A 22788-nucleotide genomic window follows, 5' to 3' on the forward strand; every position below is an offset into this window, starting at 1 on the left:
AGGACGTAGCTAGAAAGACCATAGAGTGGGAGAAGATCTTCACTAGCCATACAACAGACAAGGGCCTCATAGCTAAAATATATCTACAGCTAAAAAAAATTAAATTTCTACAAAACAAATCTTCAAAGAAACAACCATCCCATTAGAAGGTGGACTACAGACTTGAGAGATTTCTCTGAAGAGGAAATAGGAATGGCCTATAGACGCATGAAGAAATGCTTAACATCTCTAGTCATAAAAGAAATGCAAATCAAAACAACTTTGAGATTCCACCTCACTCCAGTTACAATGGCCATGATCAAGAAATCGAATAACAACAGATGCTGGTGGGGATATGGCCAGGAGGGATCACTACTACACTGTTGGTGGGAGTGTAAACTCATTCAACCACTATGGAAAGCAGTATGGCGATTCCTCAAAAGACTACGCTTAGAGATCCCTTATGACCCAGCAATAGCACTCCATGGCATTTACCCAAATGTCCAGAAACAAGGACATACTAAAGCCACTAGCACAACAATGTTCATTGCAGCACTATTTACCATAGCAAAGATATGAAACCATTCCAGATGTCCATCAGTAGATGATTGGATCAAGACGATATAGTACTTATACACAATGGAATTCTATGTTGCCATCAGAAAGAATGACTTGGAAAGACTTGGAAAAAACCATATTAAGTGAAGTAAGCCAGTCCTAAAGGAACATTCCCTCATCTGTAATAATTAGTACACACCTAGGACTCTCCTAGCAGAGGATTATAATAGCTCAAAACCTAGGTACATAAGGTCATATAGGATGAGACTAAACCAAAGAATCTCTAGGATATGGAAACAAGAACTTTATCTCGAGTGATTGTTGTTCTTAATGTACTGTTATTTCTCTTCTCCTTTGTTGCCCTTTGGTTAATCTCTCACATTGTTACTATATCTGACTTTGTTACCTGGTATATTGTGTATATGTTTATTTGAAATAGGAAATGCGGCGCCCGGCACCCCTGACCAGCAGGGAAGAACGGACACCACCCGAGGATCCTTCTCGTATCACGCTTTATTGAAGAGCCACTTGGTTGAAGGGAGAGCTGAAGCAGAGGGGCCCGGGGCAGGGAAATGCAGCTGCTTATAAACAACCAAGGAACACGGGGATTTTGCCATTGGCTGCTCTGTTGCCAGGGTCATTTTAAAACTCGGGATTGGTCAGGCCTCTGACGTCATATGTGCAGACTCAGTGGAACGAGCAAAGGCTCCGCACTCACATACCAAATAAGGAGAACTAAGAAGTTGTTCACAAAGAGGGAGGCAGGGGACAGGCGCCGTCTTGCAATGTCGGCCGCTCCGGCTCCCCACAAGGAAAAGGGAAGGAGAGAAAACAAGATGATTGGGAGGGGTGGGGGGAGAGAAATGGGGACAAAAATATGAGAGGGTATCAATGTGTGACGAATGTAACTGTAACCCCTCTATACATTATCCCAACAATAAAAAAAAAGTGAGAGAAAGAGAGAGAAAAAGGAAGCCAGGTGTAGTGGTTCACGCCTGTAATCCTAGCTACTCAGGAGGCTGAGATCTGAGGATCCGGGTTCAAAGCCAGCCCAGGCACTAAAGTCCCTGAGACTTATCTCCAAATAACCACTAGAAAACTGGAAGTGGCACTTTGGCTCAAGGAGTAGGGTGGTAGCCTTGAGCTGAAGAGCTCTGGGACAGTACCCAGGACCAGAGTCCAAGTCTCATGACATGACCAAAATTAGAAGAAGGAGGAGGAGGAAGAGGAGGAAGAGGAAGAGGAGGAGGAGAAAGGACGCTGGGCACTGGTGACTCAGGCCCACCACTAAGCCACACATTCCCCAACCACCAGATGGAGCCCTTCTTTTCGGAGACCTCCTCCCTGGAGCCATTAACAATCACACAAACACAGCTGATTGAAGATTCTCAAGAGAAGCCTGGATCTTGAAGGATATTCTTTTCAATACAGACTTCTAACACAGGACTAAGAACAGGTGCTTTTTTTTTTTTCTTCCCAATAGGGTCTTGTAGTATAGCCCAGGATGGACTGACTTACATTCATTCATACACACTCCATTCCCACCTCTCCTCTGTGTCTGCCTGTCTGTCTGTACTAGGGCTTGAATTCAGGGCTATTCACTTGGTTTTCTTGCCCAGTTGGTACTTCCCCACTCAACTATGCCACCAGTCCAACATTTCACCCCCCCACCCCCAGGCCTGGGGTTTAAACTCAGGGCCTGGACAGGGTCCGTGAGCTTTTATTTGCTCAAGGGTAGCACTCTACCACTTGAACCACAGTGCCATTTCGTTTATGTGGAACTGAGAAATCGAACCTAGGGCTTCATGCACACTAGGCAAGCCCTCTACCACTAAGCCACATTCCCAGCCTGAGTGCAACCTCTTACCAGTTCGTTTTTCTGCTTTGGCTGACTTAGAACCATGATGTTCTGGGTAAGCAGATAAGAATGACAGGGGCTACCATAGGCACCAGGTTTCAAACTCCTCTTTTCTCCTGCCTCAGCCTCCTGAGTGCTGGGATTATAGGGCACCTTTGCCCTTTGTGGATAAAAGGCGCACACACACACACACACACACACGGCATGCTAGGCTTGGTTTGCGGGGATCCCTGGAATATAACCAAGGTCCTGCAGCTCACTAGCTGAGCATCTAGGTCCAAATTTCCTAAACTCGAAGTGCCTCAGGTTCTGAGTATTTCTATGGCCGCGCGAGTTTACTAAGCGATCGGGAGCGTCATGGCGCTCCGCAGGCCCGACGAGGCCGGGGGACCAGCTCCGCCCCTGCAAGCCTGCGCAGGCGCCCCAAGTCCGCAGCTCCGGGAGCGGCCGTGCAGCGCCCAGCCCGGTCACGTGAGGACCGAGGGCGGGGCTTGTTTCCCTGGCGACGCCGCCACCCGCCGGGCCTCCGGCGCAGGGTACACCGGCCTCGGCGTGCGTCCTCACCATGGCGAATCGCTCGTCCTACCCAACGGGAGACGGAGCGCCGGAGGCTGAAAAGAATGCAGGGGAGTCCGAGAACACGTATATCCTGAGGCCTATCTTCCAGCAAAGGCGGGTAGAGGATGCGACGACGTGGCCAGGGGCGGGCGACCAGGAGTTGTAGAGTCTGGCACGCAGAGATTCCCGAGCTTGGGCATGGAGCGCGAGGGGCAGGGGCTGGGGTCCGAGGTTAACCCGGAGAGGCGGGCGACGGGGCAGAGAATGGGCGGGGCCAGGGGCGGGGGAAGTCGGCGTGATGGGCGGGAGCATGTGGGTGTGGTCAGGATGGGCGGGGCTACTGCCCCTGGGGAATGGAGGACTGGGCGGGGTCAGTGTTGAGGTGGGCGGGGCCTGAGCGGGACTGGAACTAGGGGTGGGGGAGGAGCAGGGATCCAGGACTGGGCGGAGTCTGTGTGGAGTGGGTGGGACGGGAGCCCTGGGGGATTGGAGAAGTGAAGGTAGACCGGGCAGGGTCGCCTCTGACCCGACGTCCGACTCCCGGGCTGCGGCAGTCAGTAGAAATCCTTTGACGGCTAATGCGCAATGCGCAATGGGGAAGGGAAAAGGATAGAGTAGAACCAGAAAAGAATGCGTTTTGGGACGCAGTGTTCCTAGGGTTCTTGTCTGCACACCTGTATCATAATACACGTAGTGCTGGCACTAGGCCTGTGCATCTTTAGACTGCCATCTGTCACACTGTAGGAAGAGGGCAGTCAGCTTCGTCTGTAGGATCTTGAGCTCAGGGCCTGAGCACTGTCTTCGGGCTTTCTCAGGGCTAGAGCTCTACCACTTGAGCCTCAGCACCACTTCCGGCCTTTTGTATGTGGTATTGAGGAATGGAACCCAAGTCTTCATGCATGCTAGGCAAGCACTCTACCACTTGGCCAAACTCCTGGCACCGACAAAAAGATTTAAAACCCTCCAAGTTGTCCTCTGTTGTTAGAAACCAGATAAGTATCAGAAACCAGGAACTTTGGTTACATATGTAATAATAATTTCATACAGCACTTTTCTCATGAATAAAATGGACATAAAATGTATCCATCTGGGTGCCAATGCCTCAAGCCTGTAATCCTAATTATTCAAAGGGTTGAGTTCTGAGGACACTGATTTGAAGAACACAGGACAGTCCATGGCACCCTTATATAGAATTATCCACCAAAAGGCTGGGAGAGAAGCTGTGGCTTAAGTTGGTATCCCAGAACAAAAGACAAAGGGATAGTGCCTAAGTTCTGAGTTCAAGCCCCAGTACCAAAAAATGCTTTTAGTTATCTTGGTTAAAGATTTTAAATGTATAGAATGATATGTAAATGTGTTCCTGTACAGAACAAGATTGGCAACATATATATATATATATATATATATATATATATATATTTTTTTTTTTTTTTGTTTTGCCAGTCCTGGGCTTGAGCTCAGGGCCTAAGCACTGTTCTTGGACTTTCTCAAGGCTAGAGCTGCTCTACCACTTGAGCCTCAGCACCACTTCTGGCTTTTTTCTATGTATGTGGTACGAAGGAATTGAACCTGGGTCTTCATGCATGTTAGGCAAGCACTCTTGCCACTAGGCCAAACTCCCGGCCCAACAAATATATTTTATATAAGGATATTCCTGTGACCTCATATATACCTTAAGCATTTTACAGAGAACTGAAAAGCTTAAAGAAAGGGATATAGTATGTTTGTGAATGAGAAGACTTCATTTTGAACAGACCAAATCGTGGATTTGTATGCCTCTGTGTGCGTGTGTGTGTGTGTGTGTGTGTGTGTGTGTGTACACAAGCACATGCACACTGGAGATTGAACCCAAGGCCTCACATAACTGCTAAGCAAGCATTCTGGCATCGTGCTACAAATAACGTTCCCTCTCTCCCCCTCCCTCCCTCCCTCCCTCCCTCTCTCTCTCTCTCTCTCTCTCTCTCTCTCTCTCTCTCTCTCTCTCTCTCTCTCTCTCTCTCTCTCTCTCTCTCTCTCTCTCTCTCTCTTTCCAGTTCTGGGCCTTGAACTCAGGGACTGGCTTCTGTCCTTGAGTTTCTTTTGCTCAAGGCTAGTATTCTACAACTTGAGTCACAGCATAAAGTTCCTATATGAGAAAATGAGCAGGAAAGAGGGCATGTTCTACATGTGAACCATAGCTCTACTTTCACCTGTTTTGGTAGTTAATTGTAGATAAGAGTCACATGGACTTTCCCACCCAGGCTGGCTACATTTGGGAGTACTTGTATCCTTTATCATATAATTTTTTTGAACTTTTGGAAATAGTGCTGTGGCTCAAGTGATAAGAGTGCTAGCCTTGAGCACAAAGAGGCTCAGGGACAGCACCCAGGCTCTGAGTTCAAGCCTCAGGACAGAAAAAAATTCCATCTAAAATATTCTTTGCCCTCTTTCCTGGTCAGTCATGAGCCTTGAACTCATGACTTGGTTACTTTCTCTGAGTCTTTTAGCTCAAGGCTCATGCTCAACCACATTGAGCCATAGTACCACTTCCAGTTTTCTGGTGGTTAATTGGAGATATGTCTCATGAACTTTCCTGCACCAGCTTGCTTTGAACTGTATCCTCAGTTCTCAGCCTCCTGAGTAGCTAGGATTACTCGCATGAGCCACTGGTACCTGTCTTTTATATTATTATTATTTTTTTTTTGCCAGTCCCGGGATTGAACTCAGGGCCTGATTACTGTCCTTGGGTTTTCTCAAGGCTAGAGCTCTACCACTTGAACCACAGCATCATTTCTGGCTTTTTTCCATGTCTGTGGTACTGAGGAATTGAACCAGGTCTTCATCCATGCTAGGCAACTACTCTACCATTAGGCCAAACTCCCGGCCCCATTATTTTTATAATTAACAAATATGAAAAAGAGGAAGAACTTGAGGGTACAGAAGGTTTAAAAAAGTTGTGGCTTGCCGGCAGCTCACACCAGTAATCCTAGCTACTCAGGAGGCTGAGATCTGAGGTTCAAGGTTCAAGGTTCAAAGCCAGCTGGGACAAAAGGACCTGATACTCTTATCTCCAATTAACATCTAGAAAAGGGGAAGTGGAGCTTGGCTCAGGGTGGGGTGGTAGCTTTGAGTTGAAGAGCTCAGGGACAGTGCCCAGGCCAAGGTTAACCCCCATGACCCTCAAATATATATATATATATATATATATATGTATATAGTGGCTCACAACTGTTATCTACCAACTCTGAGATCAGGTGAATTAGATTTTGAGGCCAACCCACTCATATAGTTGAGACCCCATTTCAACTAATAACTGTGAATGGTGGTATATGGCTGTCATCCTAGCTATGTGGGAAGGTGAGATTGGAAGGGTTGCTGTTCCAGGACAGCCTGACTAGAAGTCTGTTAGAGTCTATTTCAAAAGAAGAAGTTGGGCATTGTAGTATATGCCTGTCATCCTAGTAATGACAGGAAGCATAATGAAGGTGGATGTGGCCCAAGGACAGGCTTGGGAAAAGAGCAATAACCAAAGTCCTGGAGTCTCTTATCTCCAATTAACTACCAAAAAAAGGTGGAAGTAGAGCTGTGCAAAAAGGGCTGGAGACATGGTTCTGTAGTAGAGTGCTTTCCTAACTAGTACAAGGGCCTGAATTCAAACCCCAGTATTAAACAAAAACAACCAATGAAAAGACAGGAACCTGAGGAAAGTTAAGGTGTAAAGGTAGGTTTGGGTTTGAAGTAACTGATTAGTTGTTGTTGAATTGTTTCATCAGGTTCAGGCCCTCTGTGGTTAAAGACTGTATCCGCTCTGTGCTCAAGGAGGAACTGACAAATGCTGAGTACTCTCCAGAAGAAATGCCTCAGCTCACAAAACGTTTATCAGAAACTGTTAAAGATAAGTTAAAAGGTAAGGGGTAAGGTAATAGCTGTTTCTGTGTATTTGGTACCAGTAAATCAAATGCAGGGCTTCATGCCTGCTAAGAAGACACTCTACCAATAGGCCATGCTTCTTCCTGGCCCCCAAGTACTTGTTTTGACCATTTGTCCCAGACCCCATCTTAAATAAGAGGCATAAAGTATGGATTCAATTAAAGACAGTTTTCTGTTCAATGACTGCTTTTCTATATTTATTTCATGACTTTCACTCATGTAGGTGTTTTCAGATGGTGGGAAGAAGGGAAGATGTGAAATGAAACATTGTAGGGAAAAATTGTCCAAGAGATCTATATATTCAGAAATGCCAGGAAGATGTAAACTGGACATGGTGGCATGTGCCTGTAATTCAAGCTGCTCTGGATGTTGACACAGGAGTTACTAAAATAGGAAAATTGAGTTCCAGGCTACTTTAGGCAAAGGTAGTAGGAACCTATCTGAAAAACAAAATACAAAATACAAGCAAACTGTTTGTGGGTGTGGGTCAAAAGCGATAGTGCTTGCCTGGCAAGCACACACTCCCCCCACCCCTGGTTATGGGGCTTGAACTCTGGGCCTGGGTGCTATTCCAGAGCTCTTCAGCTCAAGGCTGCCACCCTACCCCTTGAGCCACTGTGCCACTTCCAGGTTTCTGGTGGTTATTTGGAGATAAGAGTCTCACAGACTTTTTTTTAATGCCAGGGCTGGCTTTGAACTGTGATACTCAGATCGCAGCTTCCTGAGTAGCTAGGATTACAGGCGTGAGCCACTGCACTGAGAACTTTTTTTTTTTTTTTTTACCAGTCCTGCTGGGGCTTGAACTCAGGGGCTGCACACTGTCCTTGGGCATTTTTTTTCCCCCTCAAGGCTAGAGCTCCACCACTTGAGCCACAGCACCACTTCCGGCTTCTTTTTCCTATGTATGTGGTACGGAGGAATGGAACCCAGGTCTTTGTGCATGCTAGGCAAGCACTCTTAACACTAGGCAACCCTCCGAGCGCACACACTACTTTTTTCCTTAGTTCCTGGCTGCTTTTTTTTTTTTTTTTTGTGGGTCATGGGACTTGAACTCTGGTCTGAGCACTGTCCCTGAGCTCTTCACTTCAAGGCTGCTGCCCTACCCTAGAGCAAAGTCCCGCTTCCCATTTTGTAGAAGTTAATTGGAGATAAGAGTCTCCGGTCCTTTTGTGCCTAGGCTGGCTTTGAACCTTGATCCTTACATCTCGGCCTCCTGAGTAGCTAGGATTACAGGTGTGAGCTACCCTGCCCAGCTTGGCTGCTTTTTTTTTTTTTTTTTTTTAAACCAGTCATCACTTCTCCAGTCTCTCCCAGTACTGTCCCAGATGTCCTAAACCTATCACTCCACTGAAGTCTTAACCATCTTACTCAACGCTCCTCTCTTGCCAAAGTCTACACCTGCTGGACTGGAAGTATGACTCAAATGGTAGCATGCCAGCTGTGAATAAGAAGGCCAAATGAAAGCTAAAGTCCTGATATTGTCATGTGCATGTGCGTGCATGCACACATACACACACACACACACACACACACACACACTCACCCAGATCCTTTGCTGCATGTCACAAAAATAGGTTTGTCAAAGCAGAAGCCATGTAAGTGCCCTAGCACCGAACAGTACTGCAATCCAGTGCAACTCTAAAGTCACTGGAGAAGTTGTCTCCCTGATCAGCAGATCATACTTTTCAGACCTTCAGTGACCTCACCCTTTGCAGTGCTCTAAATTGTTGACGTTGGCAATCCCATTCATTGTGCTTGCTGTGAAGAAGACATAGAGATGAGATGGGCTAGGATGGGCCGGTCTCAGCTCTCAGGAGACAAAGGCAGGAGTTCAGAACCATCCTTGGGCCACCTAAGCTAGAACCTGTCTCCAAAAACCTAAAACCCAAACCACGCAAATATCAAAAGATAGGAAGGCATTTTGGGGGTTCTACATAAAAATAACTGCATTGGGCAGTCAAGCAGCAGTCACTGACAGGCTGCGTTAATGGGGTTCATGGTGTTCAAAGAGCCCAGTTGAAGAGAAAACCAAAACTCGAATCTCATAGAGTTTCAATGAACTGAGTTGGAGAAAAGAAAACTAACCATCCAGAGGACCACGTGACTTCTCGTGGCTTTCCTTGCAGCGAGCTACTGTGGGGACTCCCAGTTTCTCTCCAGGTGTAAAATGTGCTTCACACTGACCAAGCCGTTATCTACTGCTCCTGTTTGATATCTAATACCATATTGTGTGTGTGTGTGTGTGTGTGTGTGTGTGTGTGCATGCGCGCACACACAATATTCCTGGGACTTGAACTCTGAGCCCAGGCACTGTCCTTGAGAACTTCTTTTTTTGCCAGCCCTGGGGCTTGAACTCAGGGCCTGAGCATTGTCCTTGGGCTTTCTTAAGGATACAGCTCTACCACTTGAGCCACAGCACCACTTCTATATATGTGGTACTGAGGAATGGAACCTGGGTCTTCCTGCCTGCTAGGCAAGCACTCTTACCACTAGGCCAAAATCCTGCCCCCCTAGGCACTGTCTCTGAACGTTTTTGCTCCGTGGCTAGCATTCTACCACAAGCCACAGTGCCATTTCTAGCTTTATTGGCAATAAGAATTTATAAGTACTTTATTGTCCAGGCTGGCTTCATACTGTGATCCTCAGATCTGAACCTCCTGAGTAGGTTCACAGGCATGAGCCACCAGAGCCTGGCTAGGAAACACTTTATTTTTTTTGCCAGTTCTGGGGTTGAACTCAGGGCCTGAGCTTGGGCTTTCTCAAGGTTACCACTCTACCACTTGATCCACACTGCTACTTCTGGCTTTTTCTGTGTATGTTGTACCAAGGAATCAAACCCGGGTCTTCGTGCATGTTAGGCAAATCCTTGAGCATTTTTATTCAAGGCTAGCACTTTAGCACTTGAGCCATGGTTCCACTTTTGACTTTTTTGGTAGTTTATTGGCACTAAGAGTCTCACAGACTTTTTCAATCCCTTCACTCAGAATTTGTGCTTATGTTTGATTTTAAGTTTCTTGGAGATAACAAAATGGTTAGATTCTGTTTTCTGATTCAATCTGCTACTCTCCATCTTTTGGTTGGGGAGCTGAATTTGTTGATGTTTGTTACTGTGGAGGAATATGTCATGTTTCCTGCTTTTTTGTTATTTTTCCTGTAGTTTGTGTCTTTCCTCTTCTTGTGTTTACAAAATTCATTTGTTAGTGATTTTTATTTAATGCTGCTTCCTTGACTTTTATTCTTTTCTTCAGAAATTATAGTTCCTACCTCTCAGATACCTTAGCATGCCTCTCCCTGAGTAGCTACTTTGGCAATTTCATTGAATGTTTTGGTGTGATTGTGACTTCTTTACTACTGTGAGTTTTCTAAGGATGAAGGATGTCTTATTGCTCTTGCAAACCCAGGCCTATGTCAGGACCTGACGTAGGGAAAGGAGAGGGAGAGGGAAGCAAAGATTTACTGAGGGAGCATCAAGTCTACTAGTGTAGATGGTCTGTATATTGCTGTACCTTATCTCACCTAACATTGCAACCGCCTAGGCAGGTAGGTAATAGTCCCCTTTACAGTTGAGGAAGCTTTTATCTTTCTTTGTTTTTTTTTGTTTTTTTGTTTTTGGCCAGTCATGGGGCCAAAAACTCAGGGCCTGAGCACTGACTTTGGGCTTTTTCCTCAAGGCTAGTGCTCTGCCACTTGAGCCACAGCACCATTTCTGGCTTTTTGTGTGTATGTAGTACCAAGTGATTGAACCCAGGGCTCCATGCATGCTAGGCAAGCGCTCCACCACTAGGCCACACTCCTGGCCGGGAACGCTTGCTTGCTTGCTTGCTTGCTTTCCTCTCTCCCTCTCTCTCTCTCCTTCTCTCTCTTTCTTTCTTTGCTAGTCATGGAGCTTGAACTTGGGGCTGAGCACTGTCTCTGAGCTCGTCTTCCCTAGACTAGTGCTCTGCCATTTTGAACCAAGCACCACTTCTAGTTTTCTGGTGGTTAACTTAAGATGAGTCTCATGGACTTTCACTTTCCCACCTGGGCTGGCTTTGAACCCGTGATCCTTAGATCTCAGCCTTCTGAGTAACTAGGATTATAGGCATGAGGAGCCACCAGTGCCTGGTGATGAGCGAACTCAATACAGAAAAGTTAGATAACTTCTCTAACGCTTTCCTCTGGTTACTTTTTTTTTTTGTGGGTCATGGGGCTTTAACTCGGCCTGGGTGCTGTCCCTGAGCTCTTCAGCTACCACCCTACCCTTGAGCCAAGCCCCACTTCCCATTTTCTAGGGGTTAATTGGAGATAAGAGTCTCAGGTTCTTTTGTGCCCAGGCTGGCTTTGAACCTTGATCCTCAGTTGTCAGCCTCCTGAGTAGCTAGGATTACAGGCATGAGCCACCACACCTGGCTCCTTCTGGTTACTTTGACTTTAGAGTCTAACTGCTGGCCTCTGATTCCCAGCTTCCCATTATTTCCACAAGTACCTGGGCTCAGTGTCTGTTCTGGATGATTTGCCTTCAAGCAAATTTGTATGCAGTTTTATTAAATACTTGCTAATAGGTAACTTTCCTATCTTTTCTTTCTAGACATGGGATTTGACCGATATAAAATGGTGGTGCAAGTACTCATTGGGGAGCAAAGAGGTGAAGGAGTGTTGTGAGTAGTCTTTCATTCTTCTTCATGTACATTGCTTAGGAGGCAAGGGTGCTTTTGATAATTCAAAAAGAGAGCATCAGCAAGGACAGCTGGACCCTGGAGAGAGGTCTTGGTACTGAATAATTGGTAGACATGGTAGAGCTCTGCCAGGTAACTCATTCTTCATAGTTTCTATGGCCTAACAAGTATGGCAAGGGATGGGTGTGCTTCCATAGACAATGGGAGATTATGGGCCTGTGTTTCTCCTGTATTGCTTTCTTCCCCAGCTTTTGATATTCTCCCTCCCTCCCTCTCTCCCCCTGCCTCTCCTCTCTCTCTCTCTCTCTCTCTCTCTCTCTCTCTTTCTTTCTCAGAGTTACTTGTGACCTTACTAGCAGATTTAATACCTCCTGCCCCTGTTTTCAGATAAGGTCACGCCATATAGCCTAGGTTTCTGGTGAACTCTCCCCAGTGCTGGGATTATAGACAGGTACCACCCTGCGAAGCCAATAGGTGTTCCTTAAGCTCTTGTTCTTGGCTAGTCTTAAACTTTGCTCTGGTTCTTGGACCTTACGCTAGTTATGTAACTTATTCTGCTAACTGTTTATACTTTTTTCCTTATTGGCTTCTGTTTCTCCCCTGCTTTCCCAGCTGTGAGCTTTCTTCAAGGCTCAGTTCTTGGTCTTGTTCTTGATGCTTTTTCAGTGAATTCATTCATTCTCATGATCTCAAACTGTCATTCTTGTATGGTTGATTCCCAAATCTGTTTCCTTTTTTGCCCAAATGTTACTCTTCCCCCTTCCTTTCTACACAATGCCTAGTAGAATATTTTGTAAGAAGATTAAATGATTTGTTGGATGAATTTTTCAAATGCCTTGTATAGATATCAGTTTCCTCCATAGAGTATTATCTCTGATAGGCACCGAAATTATTTTTTGTCCTTATTTTATAGATGATGCTTATGCAGGGTTTACTCAAACTTATCTGTGCGATTGGTGTCAGGGTAAATAAAAAGAGCCAATGTTCTGACTCAGATAGGAGACCTCATCACAGTGCCCTGTACTCTTGGTGGCAAGACTACAGAGAACAAGAAATACTTGTTATGAGATAAACTCATTCATTCTAAACCCTCAGCTGCTATACCTTTAATGGCTTGAGCAGCATATTTCAGATCCATTCTGTCTTTCCCCAGTGGCTTTGCTATCGTGCCTCACTGGGGTTCAAGCTAAGGCTGTTCTGCTGTATCTGTGCATATGCTCAGAGTGGCTCAGCATACAGTCACAGTCCTTACCAGAGAAAAGAGAACTATTGTTTTCCTATTTGCAGCTGTGTGAGTCTAATTACAGCCAAAATAACACTTTTGAAATCACTGTTTCTTTCTTTTTTTCCTCTAACCACTTTAAAATGTGTCTCACTGTCATTTTCTGAGATCTTTTTTTTTTTTTTTGTAGTTGCTCTGTTTGGGATCTTCTTCAATCTGTGGGTGGATGTTTTGTGCCCATTTGGGAAAATTCTTCCTTTTTATTAAATATAACTTTGATTTACAACAAGTTTTATTGTTACTTTTTCTTTTCTATTTTTTTTGATGGTTTGAGATAGCCTCTGACTGAGTAGTTGAGGCTGGCCTTGAAGTTATGTACTCTAGGCTGAAAGAAAATTCAGGAGTCTCCTGTCTACCTTTCCAGTGCTGAGATTACAGTTTTTTGCTACAATGTCCAGCTGTAAGTTTTAAATTTACAGAAATGTTGTAGAGATAGTATAGAAATTTTCCATGTGTGCTGGGAGTTTGGCCTAGTGGTAGAGTGCTTGCCTAGCAAGCACGAAGACCAGAGTTTGATTCCTCAATACCACATACATGGAAAAAGCCAGAAGTGGTGCTGTGGCTCAAATGGTAGGGTTCTAGCCTTGAGAAAAAAATCCAAGGACAGTGCTCAGGCCTTGAGTTCAAGCCCCAGGACTGGCAAAAAAATAAAAAAGAAAATTTCCCATCATTTTTCACATCACTAATGTTTTAGAGCAGAATGAATCACTTATCATTTAATAAGACAATGTTGAAGCATTATTTATTTTTATTTTTATTTTTGCCAGTCCTTGGGCTTGAACTCAGGGCCTGTGCATCGTTCTTGGGCTTCCCCCACCCCTCCCTTCAGGTTGTGGGGCTTGAACTCTGGGTCTGGTACTGTCCTTGAGCTCTTCAGCTCAAGGCTACTGCTTTGCTACCATACTGCTAGGACCTTTAGACTTAACTTTTATATATAAATGTATGTGTAAGTATGTATGTGCATGTGTATGCACACAGCATGCTTCCTGGTATGGAAGTTTTCTGTATAACTACATGACCTAGGTTTCTAATGAACACTTCTAACCTTAGACCTGGAGTTGGCCATTTGTTTAAGGAGCCATGTTCCTTTTACTGGGAAACGGTGTGAAGAGACTAGAGTTTAGAGATAAGGACAGTGTTATGCAAATCTTCATTTCTTGACTGATCTATATAATCCATACTCAACAAATGTTTGTTAAAATTTCAAATATTGTATAACTTGGAGACTGGTGTTAGACAGACATTAAAATCTTTTAATCCTGGGGCCCAGAGTGTGACCTAGTGATAGAGTGCTTGCCTAACATACACGAAGCCCTGGGTTCCTTGGTACCACATACACAGAAAAAGCTGGAAGTGGTGCTGTTGTTCAAATGGTTAGAGTGCTAGCCTTGAGAAGGCTCAAGGACAGTGTCTAGGTCCTGAGTTTAAGCCCAGGAACGGCACAAACACACACAAAAAACTTTTAATCTCCCAAAGTTATAAATGGGCAATAGGCATACTCATTCTTTCAAGTGTGTTACTTTTTTTCCCCATTTAACTAGAAACTGATTTGTGGTGTGCATACACCATAAGCTGAGGACTGAACCCGGAGTCTCATGCATATTAGTTAAATGCTTTACCACTAATGCACAAGGAGCTAAATAAATATTTTTGGACTAGCTAATTAAATCTGTTAGTTTTACTTCATATTGCTAGCTAATGCTGCAGTTTAGGAATTGATGAAACTTTTGAAAAGAAAGTGTGATGCCGGGTGTGGTGGCAAACACCAGTAATCCCAGAATTCAGGAGGCTAAAATAGAAGGTTGCAGGTTTGAGGCCAGCCTATGTTATATAGTGAGATCTTGATCCTCTCCCCTCTTCCATTCCCCACCCCCCAAAAGAGGGAAAAACATATAGAATGGGAACACAGTGGCATGTGCCTATAATCCTATTTTCTTGTGAAGGCTGAGGTAGAAGCATCTCTTGAGCCTAGGGGTATGGGGCTTCCTTTTTATGATGCCAGTTCTGGGGCTTGAACTCGTGGCCTGGGCATTGTCCCTGAGTTTTTATGCTCAATGTTAGCACTTTGCCACTTGAAGTACAGCTTCATATCTAGCTTTTAGCCAGTTTTTTGGAGGTAAATCTCAGACTTTCTTGCCCAGACTGCTACAAACTGTTCTCCTTAGATCTCAGCCTCCTCGTAGCTAGGATTATAGGAATGAGTATGAGTCCCCAGGTTCCATTTTTTTTTTATTTTGAGTAACTTTTTTTCTTACTCAAGAATTGGGGAGAGCAGAATGGCTAGTTAGAGCATTTATAGGGAGCATAGCATTCCCTAAAGAGAGAGATAAATCTGGATTTACTTTGAAGACTGAATTTTGGTTCAGAGTTTACCCTTTTCTTTTTTGGGACTCTATAAAAGGATCAAGTTGGACTGAACCATCTCCTGAGTCCTTTGCAGATCTTGTAAAGAAAGAATTGTACAGGAATTGAGCTCACTGAAAGTCACATACAGGTGACTTAAGGGAAGTAAACTATACAGAGCTCCACCCAGAGTATGAAATATATTGACCTCTGTGGATCAAGGCTAGCAACATGCAAAAAGTTGTATCTCCTTTCAACAAAGAAGGGGACATAGCTGGGCACCAGTGGCTCATGCCTATAATCCTAACGACTCAGTAGGCTGAGATCTGAGAATCATAGTTTAAAGCCAGCCAGGGCAGGAATGTGAGACTCTTATTTCCAATTAGCCACCCAAAAAGCAGGAAATAGAGCTGCGGCTCAAGTGGTAGAGCTCTTGCCTTGAGTGGATAGAACTCAGAGAAAGCAGCAGACCCTGAGTTCAAGCCCTGGACTGGAACCAAATTAAGAAAAAGAAGAAGCTGGACATGATGGTACACATCGATGATTTTACCCAAACAGGAGGCATCAGTAGCAAGCTCACAGTTCAGGGCTGGCCCTGGATAAAAGTATGAGACTCTCTCTGAAAAATAATGAAGTAAAAAGATCAAAGGTGTCACTGAAGTGGTAGAGCACTTGAATAGCTAGCATTAGGTCCAGAGTTCAAACTATTACTGTAACAAAACAAAGAAGATATTAATTCCTGTTATCAGGGATCTGAGGTGCTAGAGCTCTGGGGCTGGTCAAGTCGAGCTACAAGCAGCCTCCCCTATGATTGGCCATTCAGGTTATCTAGCATATTCTACTATAAAAACATGATTTTTCTCTGTAGGTCAGTTTATGGAATGGTTTGGAAGCACTGTTATATAAGAATGTATGAAGGGAGATGAGTGCTGGTGGTTCATGCCTGTAATCCTAGCTACTTAGGAGGTTGAGATTGGAGGATCGAGGTTCAAAGCGAGCCCAGACAGAAGCCAGCCTGTGAGACTCTTCTCTCCAATTAACCACTCAAAAACTGGAAGTGATACTGTGGCTCAAGTGGTAGAGTACTAGTCTTGAGTACAAAGAAGCTCAGGGACTGTGCATAGGCCCTGAGTTCAAGCCCCACGACTAACAAAGTATGAAGGAAAGAGTTGCTCCTGGCAGCTAAGTGAAGTTCAGATGCTTGTACTATTGTTGGTACTTTTTCCTTCTCTAACTTTTTAGCATGGCTGCACGGTGTTTCTGGGATGCTGACACTGACAACTACATTCACGATGTTTTCATGAATGTAAGTATTGAGGTAAATCTCTTTTCCTTTATTGGTAAATGAGGGCATTTCAGACCAACCTGCTTAATACTTAATAAAATGTAAGTATGCCAGCTAAGTGCCTGTGGCTCACACCTAAATTCCTAGCTACTCAAGTAGCTTAGATCTAAGGATCATAGAAGCCAGCCAGAGCAGGAAAGTTCATGAGACTTGTCTCCAATTAAGCACCAAAAAAGCCGAAATTGAAATGTGGCTCAAGAGCTCAGCCTTGAGCAAAATTAAGCTAAGGAACAACACCCAGGCCCTAAGGTCAAGTCATCTGGGAGCTTGCTCTTTCTTCCCTTCCCCACAATGTGAGATACTTCAGTTTCAGGCAATTGTCTTAAATTGCTTTTGGATGAGGTCATTGTACTGTTATTTCTTGTGTTACTGAAACAAACTCAGGATGTTGTTTATGGTAAGGATATAGAAGAGCTAAGTTTTCAAATTTAAATTTAGGAAAAGTATATTACTTATATAGGATAATATTGTTAAAAATATTTTTAGTCTTCCTTTTTTTTTTGCCAGTCCTGGGCTTAAGCTCAGAGCCTGAGCATTGTCCTTGGATTTTTCTCAAGGCTAGAGTTCTACCACTTGAGCCTCAGCACCACTTCTGGCTTTTTCTAAGTATGTGGTACCAAGGAATCGAACCCAGGTCTTCATGCATGCTAGGCAAGCACTCTACCACTAGGCCAAACTCCTGGCCCTAGTCATCTGTCTTATAAATCATTGTTCTATGGGCTGGGAGCATAGCCTAGTGGTAGAGTGCTCATCTAGCATGCACGGAGCCCTGAGTTTGATTCCTCAGCACCATATACTCAGAAAAAGCAGCAAGTGGTGCTGTGGCTCAAGTAGCAGAGTGCTAGCCTTGAGCAAAAAGTGTCGAAGGACAGTGCCCAGGCCCTGAGTTCAAGCTCCAGGACTGACAAAAAAATAAGCCAGATAGGCTGGGAGTTTGGTCTAGTAGTCGAGTGTTTGCCTAGCATGCACCAAGACCGGGGTTCATTTCCTCAGTACCACATACACAGAAAAAAAAAAAGCCAGAAGTGGGGTTGTGGCTCAAGTGGTAGAGCTCTAGCCCTGAGAAAAGTCCAAGGACAGTGCTCAGATCCTGAGTTCAAGCCCCACAACTGGCACAAAATAAAAAAAATAAACAAAAATAAACCAATGAATCAAGGGCCAGGAGCATGGCCCAGTGGAAGAGTGCTTGCCTAGCATGCATGAAGCCTTGAGTTTGATTCCTTGGTACCACCTATACAGAAAAATGTGCTAGTCTTGAGAAAGCCCAAGGATAGTGTCTAGGCATTGAGTATAAGCCCCAGGACTGGCAAAATAAATAAATAAATAGAAGTGCAAGGTCAGGAGCCTGGTGAGAAGATCACCACCATGCCCTTGGCTAGAGATTTACTCCATCTATCAGTCTTTGGAAGACAGAAAGATAAAACATAAAAAGAAATGGCTAGTTCAAAGTCCAAATTCTTATTTTATGGATGCAAAATGTCTAGTTTGCTACAAGATTACCACGGTTTTTAGCTCTGCTCAGACAGTGGTTCTTTGTAAGTTGTTCCACAGTGCTGTGCCAGCCTACACGAGGAAAAAGCCAGGCTCACAGAAGGTTGTTCCTTTAGAAGAAAGCAACATTAATGATCTGTACAACCTTCTGAATTTCCATTTCTTTACAGAAAGCCTAACCAGAAGTTCAGTGACTCTACAAGATAATGTAATTGTTTGAGTTTGTAAGATACACAACAATGATCTCCTATTTTGGTGTCAGTTTTCCAGTAAAGTTTTGATTATAGTAAAAAAAAAATTACTCTTCCAGACCCCAATTTTGATGGTAACTCATTAGCAGCAGATTGCAGTTTTTTTTTTTTTTCCAGTCCTGGGGCTTGAACTCAGGGCCTGAGTACTGTCTTTGGGCTTTCTCAAGGCTAGAGCTCTACCACTTGAACCACAGCACCACTTCCAGGTTTGGAACCTGGGTCTTTATGCATGCTAGGCAAGCACTCTACCACCAGGTCAAACTCCCAACCCCTTGAAGATTTTTTTGTTTTTTTGTTTTGCCAGTCCTGGGGCTTTAATTGAGAGCCTAGGCACTGTCCCTGAGCTTCTTTTGCCCAAAGCTAGCATTCTATCATTTGATCCACAGCGCCACTTCTAGCTTTTTCTGTGTGTGTGGTACTGAGGAATCAAATCCAGGGCTCCATGCATGCTAGGCAAGCACTCTACCACTAAACCACATTCCCAGTCCCTGATTAAAGTTTTAATTGTATATTTGTTCACTTAACAAAAGATGAAGATGAAGTCTTCATGTTTGAATCTTGGTGCCCGCCCCTTTTTTTGCCAGTCCTGGGGCTTGAACTCAGAGCCTGGGCATTGCCCTTGGACACATTTTGCTCAAGGCTAGCCCCTTGCCACTTGAGCGACAATATCACTTCCAGCTTTTTCTGAGTATGTGGTACCTGGGAATCGATCCCAGGGCTTCATGCATGCTAGATGAACACTCTACCACTAGGCTACCCTACCAGCCTCTAAAAATGACTCTTTTTTGAGGGGGGGGTGTCATGGGGCTTGAACTTTGGGCTTGGGCGCTGTCCCTGTGCTTTTAAGCTCTAGGCTATCAATGTACCCCTGGGCCTAGGCATTGTTCCTGAACTCTTCAGCTCAAGGCTACCACCCAACCCCCTTTAGTCACAGCCCGACTTCCTCTTTTCTAGTGATTAATTAGAGTTAAAAGTCTGTCTTTTTTTTTTTTTTTTTTTGCCAGTCCTGGGCTTGAGCTCAGGGCCTGAGCACTGCCCTTGGACTTTCTCAAGGTCAGAGCTCTACTACTTGAGCCTCAGCATCACTTCAGGCTTTTTTTTTCCCTATGTATGTGGTACTGAGGAATTGAACCCTGGTCTTCGTGCATGCTAGGCAAGCACTCTATCACTAGGCCAAACTCCCAGCAGAGTCTCTCTTTCTTCAGTGCCAGGGCTGGCTTTGAACTTCGATCCTCAGATCTCAACCTCCTGAGTAGTTAGGATTACAGGCGTGAGCCACCTTGCCTGGCCAAGATGAATCTTTAGAAACAGATTTCATGCTGGGTACCACTTCTGGCTTATTCTATGCATGTGGTACTAAGGACTCAAACTCGGGGGTTCATGCATGCTAGGCAAGCACTTTACCACTCATCAACACGTCTTGCCCAGAAAAAGGTTTTATGATTGAAATATCACAAAAGAGCTGGTACGATGGTGCATGACCTAACCCTAGAATTTGAGAGGCTAAAGCAGGAGAATTGAGAATTAAATAGCCAAAGTGGGCTATGGGCTATGTAATAAGACAAAAAAAAAAAAAAAAGAAAAGAAAAAGAGTTGGACACTGGAGCAATCTTAACAATTCAGGAAGCTGAGGATTCTGGTTCAAAGCCTGCCCAGACAAGAAAATCAGAATTCTTATCTCTAATTAACTAATAATAAATTTTAAAAGCCAGAAGTGGATGTGTGGCTCCAGTGGTAGAGTACCAGCCTTGAGAAGAAAAAACTAAGCAAGAGTATGAGGCCCTCAATTCAAGCCCCATTACTGGCACCAAAAACAAAAAAAGGTCGACAAAGCTCTGTCTGGAATGGTATTCATTTCAATTGCTTATGCTTTCTTTTATTTCTGAATTAGTACTAACATTTTGGATTTTTGTGTATTTTCTGTCCTGTTTGTTTTTCAGGACAGTTTATTCTGTGTTGTAGCAGCATTTGGGTGTTTCTACTATTGAATTTTTCAAAAAGCTGAGAAAGAAGAAATTTATATTGTTAAATATCTTGACAAAATAAAAATAATTTGGCTCTGTAGCAACTAGAATTTGTTGTGTTTTAGGCCTTATATTTTTAATACATCATACAGTATATTCCCATTATATTTTGAAGACAGAAAAAAGCAAGGAAAATTCCTTTCAACACAACCAACTGTAAACATTTTGATTTATTTTTATTTGTAGAGTTAAATCATATACACAACACAGTCCTCTGAAATTTTTTACATCTCATGTCACAAGCAGTTGTGTCATTCTGGTTATGATTTTGAGAAGTACAGGTAAATAGCTAATTTATTCCATTGTTTATACCATGGATATTTTTGCTGTTTTCTTACTGAGTGAATATTTCCAATTGTGCACTACAATAATCATACAAAGATGAATTAAGTTGTGCATCAAACTTATTTTATTATGGGTCATGGGGCACTTGTACTCAGCCTGGACGCTCTGCCCCTGAGCTCTTCCGCTCAAGGCTACTGCTCTACTCCCTGAGCCACAGGGCCACTTTGGGTTTACTGGTGGTAAATTGGAGATAAGAATCTGCCAGGGCTGGCTTTGAACCCTGGTCCCCAGATCTCAGCCTCTTCAGCAGTAGCTAAGATTACAGCCGCCGACGCCCGGCTAAACTTTCCTCTCTCTGGGTTTTTGGCTGGTACCTGCCGTCCCGTGGTTTACCTGGCTGATTCATGTCCACGGCCATCGGCTTCTCCAGAGTTGGCCAGGGTCAGGTCTGAGATGTCTGAAGCTGTGGATGAAGTTCAGACTTCTCTCAGCCAACTCGTGTACCCTCGTCAAGCCTTCCCCTGCGAGGCTTGGGGTCGTCTTGGGCCGGCTGTGCTGACTGCGCCTGTTCACATACCGTCGGCTGCGATGTCAGCTTTCTCTACCAGCTCCAGGCAGACGACGCACGGCCCCATCCTCGCGCGTCACACACGTAGCCCCCCTGCCCCACCACCAACGCGCTCCCGAAGCGGCCGCAAGTTCTCCTTTTCACCTCTCTTCTCCACGCTGCGCGCACTCGCCTTCCTCTGCGGAAACCAGGAAGCCCCCTCTAAAGACTGGATCTGGCAAGGGAACGCGTTCCTCCGGGTGCGTCCACTCCGGCCCCGCCGGCGGGAGATCCGGAGAGGTGCCAGGCGTGCCAACCTGGGTCAAAAAGAACCGGAAGCCGGGGCTGGTGTGGGGGGGAGTGGCTGTCACGCTTCCCAGCCCCCCCCCCCCCCCCGCGGCCCCAGAGGAGGAGACGTCGAGGCGGCGGCCCCGGCGGCGGCCCCGCGCGTTTCCGCCGGGTCACTTCCCCCGGGAGCTGCGGTGGAAGCGGAACTATCGCGTCAGGGGTCGTGTTTTTCAGGGATAAGCGGTCGGATTGACAAGGGGGCGGGAAGCAGGCGGGACTTCCGGCCCGCTGTTCCGTCAGCTGCCTTCGCGGGGCGTCTCCCCGCAACCGCTTCAAGTTCCCGGGGCCGGTGACGCGGCGCTGAGAGAAAATCGGACGGGAGCGGAGCCGCCGGGGGCACGAGCTGCGGTGAGCGCCCGGGGGGGTTGCACGTACTCGTGGCTCAGCCTGAAGGGAGACTGTGACTGAAGAATGGGTCGGTGACAGCGAGAGGGTGAAGCGGGGGCTGGCGGGCCACTGTGACCCAGGTACAGTGACAGCCAGGCGACTGTGACCCGGGTGTGGCGGCCCGCGCGGGTCTGCGAGCCTGGAGCAGGGAGGTGCGGGCTGGAGGCTGCGGCGGGACCATGACCTAGGAAGTGTGAGGCAGTGAGTGCGGGGGGCCGTGACCACGGGGCGATGACTCCCTGGAGGCCTCTCGATGGACAGTGACTGGCAGGGGACTCTGACCGGAGCCAGCGACCATGAAGCAGCCGCCGCAAGGGCACGCAGATCGAGGAGCAGTGACTTTGAGGGGCTGACGTGGAGACGAATGTGAGACCAGTAATTGGGGGTGATACTCGTCTCCAGACTTTTCTTAGAGCGCCATCGATAGGCTTTTACCCGGGCACAAGAGGGGTTTTTGTTGTTGCTGTTGTTTGTTTTTTAAAGCACTGGAGTTTGAATTTAGGGCCTTGCATTTGCTAGTCTTGTACACTTGAGCCACACCCCCAGTGCTATAATTTAGTTTAGTTTTTTTTGTTTTTTTCCAGGTAGGGACTCATGTGTGTGCTTGGCTGGCCTCAGCAATCCTATTTATCCCTCCCATGGTGTAATAGAATGTATTACTACAACCAGCTTATTTTGTTCCAAAGTGGGGGTTCCACTAATTCCCTCTACATAATCCTTGAACTATGAGCCTCTTGATTTCTGCCTCCCAGGTTGCTGGAATGACAGGTGTAAGTCAGACAGATCTTTGATAGAAACCACACTCACTGGTCAGGGACTTACCAGAGAGACCTAGTTTAATTTGATGGACTAGCTTCTTGTGGGTGGGGAACTTACCTCATGGCTGAGTTTATCAGTGAGTGGTAAGTTTGGGCTCTATAGATTAAGCCTCTCAGACTGTGGGTTCCATCCTTCTGATAGGTTGTAAA

At 45.4% G+C, this 22788-nt stretch overlaps 2 protein-coding genes and 1 pseudogene across 5 annotated transcripts in view; all 3 read left to right on the forward strand.

Annotated features, from left to right (window-relative positions):
• Positions 1-2893: 2893 nt before the first annotated feature.
• Positions 2894-20293, forward strand: Dynlt2b (dynein light chain Tctex-type 2B). Its single transcript, XM_090344506.1, has 5 exons — positions 2894-3067; positions 6706-6839; positions 11430-11499; positions 16385-16448; positions 20170-20293. Exons 1-5 carry the CDS (start codon positions 2961-2963, stop codon positions 20215-20217), a joined length of 423 nt encoding a protein of 140 aa, XP_090200632.1. The 5' UTR covers positions 2894-2960; the 3' UTR covers positions 20218-20293.
• On the forward strand, positions 17104-18331 carry LOC150069189 (small ribosomal subunit protein eS27-like pseudogene; annotated as a pseudogene).
• Positions 20294-21214: 921 nt separating the features above from the next.
• Pcyt1a (phosphate cytidylyltransferase 1A, choline) overlaps positions 21215-22788 on the forward strand; it is a 44160-nt gene continuing 42586 nt past the window's right edge. Inside the window, exon 1 of one of the 4 annotated variants that reach the window (XM_090344484.1) lies at positions 21215-21345. The gene's annotated coding sequence lies outside the window, so the exon portion shown is untranslated. Of the gene's footprint in view, positions 21346-21538; positions 21782-21805; positions 21901-21950; positions 22187-22788 lie in introns of those variants that run through there. The other 3 variants (XM_090344475.1, XM_090344494.1, XM_090344466.1) reach the window with 3 other exon arrangements.

This window comes from Megascapheus bottae, chromosome 1 (assembly GCF_031878675.1).
Source record: "Megascapheus bottae isolate mThoBot1 chromosome 1, mThoBot2.hap1, whole genome shotgun sequence".
NCBI classification, from domain to species: Eukaryota; Metazoa; Chordata; class Mammalia; order Rodentia; family Geomyidae; genus Megascapheus; species Megascapheus bottae.